Source organism: Cariama cristata, unplaced genomic scaffold (genome assembly GCF_000690535.1).
Source record: "Cariama cristata isolate BGI_N322 unplaced genomic scaffold, ASM69053v1 scaffold15626, whole genome shotgun sequence".
NCBI lineage: Eukaryota > Metazoa > Chordata > Aves > Cariamiformes > Cariamidae > Cariama > Cariama cristata.
Genome location: NW_009622798.1, coordinates 5329 through 7554, shown reverse-complemented (window position 1 = coordinate 7554; position 2226 = coordinate 5329). Strand labels below are relative to the sequence as shown.

Sequence of the window (2226 nt, the reverse complement as noted above, 5' to 3'; positions counted from 1 at the left end):
AAAAGCCTGGAGGTGGCACTGAGTGCCATGGTCTGGTTGGCATGGTGGTGTTGGGGGAAAGGTTGGACTCGATGATCCCAGAGGGCTCTTCCAACCAAACTGATTCTGTGAAAAGCCCTGTATGCACGTGTTCCTTTCTAGGGAGGGCAGGATTTGCACCATGGCTTTCTGGAAGCTTCCTCGTGTCCAGCAAGACTTTGTGCCCAGGGCTGGGACGGGGGGCTGCCAGCAGAAGCAGTGCACTGGGGCTCTGTGCTCTGCATGGGCTGCAGTGCAGACGAGAGAAGGGAAAGGGGATGGATTTTGGAGAGATAAGCACCTCTGGCCTCTCCCACACACACCATGGGGTGATCACGCACTGCCAGACCATGTCGCACAGCCTGACAGGCTCGCTTCCCTCTGTCAAGAGCTGCCACAGCTAGGATCAGTGCATGTCAGCAGCTCCTGGGCTACAGACACTGCTGGTAACGTCTCGCTCCCGGCTCCAGTGCTAGAGTCCCGGTCTTGCCCTAGAGAGGAGGGAGGCAGGGGTGGAAGGTTCGCACCCCGTTGCTGCTGCGGACACACTCTGCAATTACATTGCTGTGCACGCCAAGGGCTTCAGGAAAGGGGCTTTCAGCACAGCCAAGACCTGCGGGCATTCACCTACCTGCCCCTTTGCCGGCAGTGCCCAAACCACAAACCACAGTTATTTCCCAGCCAGCCCAGCTATGGAACCAGGAGGCAGCGAGGGCGTGAGGCAGGGGCTCAGCAGGCGGCTGTGCCCTGGATGGCTCTAGGCTGTTGTCGGAGGGGCGTGAGGAGCAGTGGGGTTCCCTCACCTGTACTTGAGGGGGAACATAAGTGCAAGGAGAGCCCGGCAGGCGTCGGTCAGCCTCTGGTAACTGCTGGAGAGAAACAGGATCTTGTGCTCAGTAAGGGCTGCACAGAAGAGATACAGCACATTGGTGATGCCTGGGGAGAAAGGGAGAGAAGACCACTCAGAAACGAGGGTTCCCCCCTCGCACCCCACCGCTAATCCCCACCCACGCTGGATCTCACTCCCCATCTCCACATTCTACACAACAGAGGAGCTCAACGTCCCCCCAAAGAGCCACTTCTGGATCACCCAGGTATACGCTCCCCCAAGGAAGCCCCTCTTCTGAGAAATGCTCAGCAGCCCTCCTGAGCTGGCAGTGCCCCTTAACCAGAGGTGCAGGGCTAATGGCAGCACACCTCCGGGCACTCCCTCCTGCCACCCTGGCTGCTCCTCACGAGGTCCGGCCACACGTCTGCACCCGAGCTGCCAGCCTCTGGGGAAAGGGGAGGCAAAGTGAGGCCAGGGAGGGCTCAGGCTGAGGTGGCTGCAGATGGAAGAGAGCCCTGAGCTGCCAAGCCAGGCTCAGGAGCATGGTGGGAAGCGACGTGCAGGGAACTCCAGCCCAGGACTCGGCCAGCTGGCTTTGGCACCGGACTCGATGAGAAGGAGGCGTGGGGAGAAGTCTCACCGAGCTGGCGGAAGAGCAGGGCCACGCTGCAGCTGCTGACGGGAAGCGAGTCATTGATGGGTGTCTGGATCACCTGCCTGTCCCCTGCTCCCAGAGAGATCGTCCTCTGCAAGAGAAAACAGACCCGGTCACCGGACGTCCGCCCAAGCAAGAGGCAAGCACAAGCATCGAGGGCAAGCCAGGTGCCTGCTGCCTCGCCAAGCCAGCCACAGCCCAAATCCCCCCGCTGCACCGGCCAGGGCGACCGTGCCCTCAGCACAACCCCCCGTACCCAACGGGGCAGCGTGTCCTACCACGGCACACTGCCTCACGGCAGCGCGGCCGGAGCAAGGCTGCTGCAGGAAGAGGGAAGAGCATCCTGCAACAACACACGTCGCCCGCTTGACCAGGGCCACGGGGAGGAACGAGACCTGCTCACCCAGCCGGACGTTTTATCTCCTCGACGGCTGGCGGAAGGCGGCAGCAAGCCCCGAGACCCTACACACTGCGACGTAGCACACGAGGGCTCTCCGGGGCCTCGCAACCAGAGGGGAACAGCTCGCCTGTGCCATAGCCAGCAGCACTGCCAGGCAAAGGAGCAGCACCAGCTCCGCAGCCTCTCCTGTTGGACAGGGTGCCTTGCCCAGGCAGCGTCAGCCGGCCCTGACGGCTCCTGGTGGAAGGGCTGGGGAAGGACAGACTGCACACAATCTCATTGCCTCTTCTCCAGGACAGTTTTTTTCCCAGATCGCAGCTCATT

The 2226-nt window shown here is 61.6% G+C and overlaps 1 protein-coding gene across 1 annotated transcript in view; it reads right to left on the bottom strand.

The window, feature by feature from the left end:
* Nucleotides 1-2226, bottom strand: part of SBF1 (SET binding factor 1) — a gene marked incomplete at both ends in the record, with an annotated part of 20974 nt that overhangs the window by 16149 nt on the left and 2599 nt on the right. Inside the window, 2 exons of the mRNA XM_009702492.1 lie at nt 822-954; nt 1488-1593. Coding sequence (XP_009700794.1) covers nt 822-954; nt 1488-1593 — 239 coding nt within the window. The remainder of the gene's footprint in view (nt 1-821; nt 955-1487; nt 1594-2226) is intronic.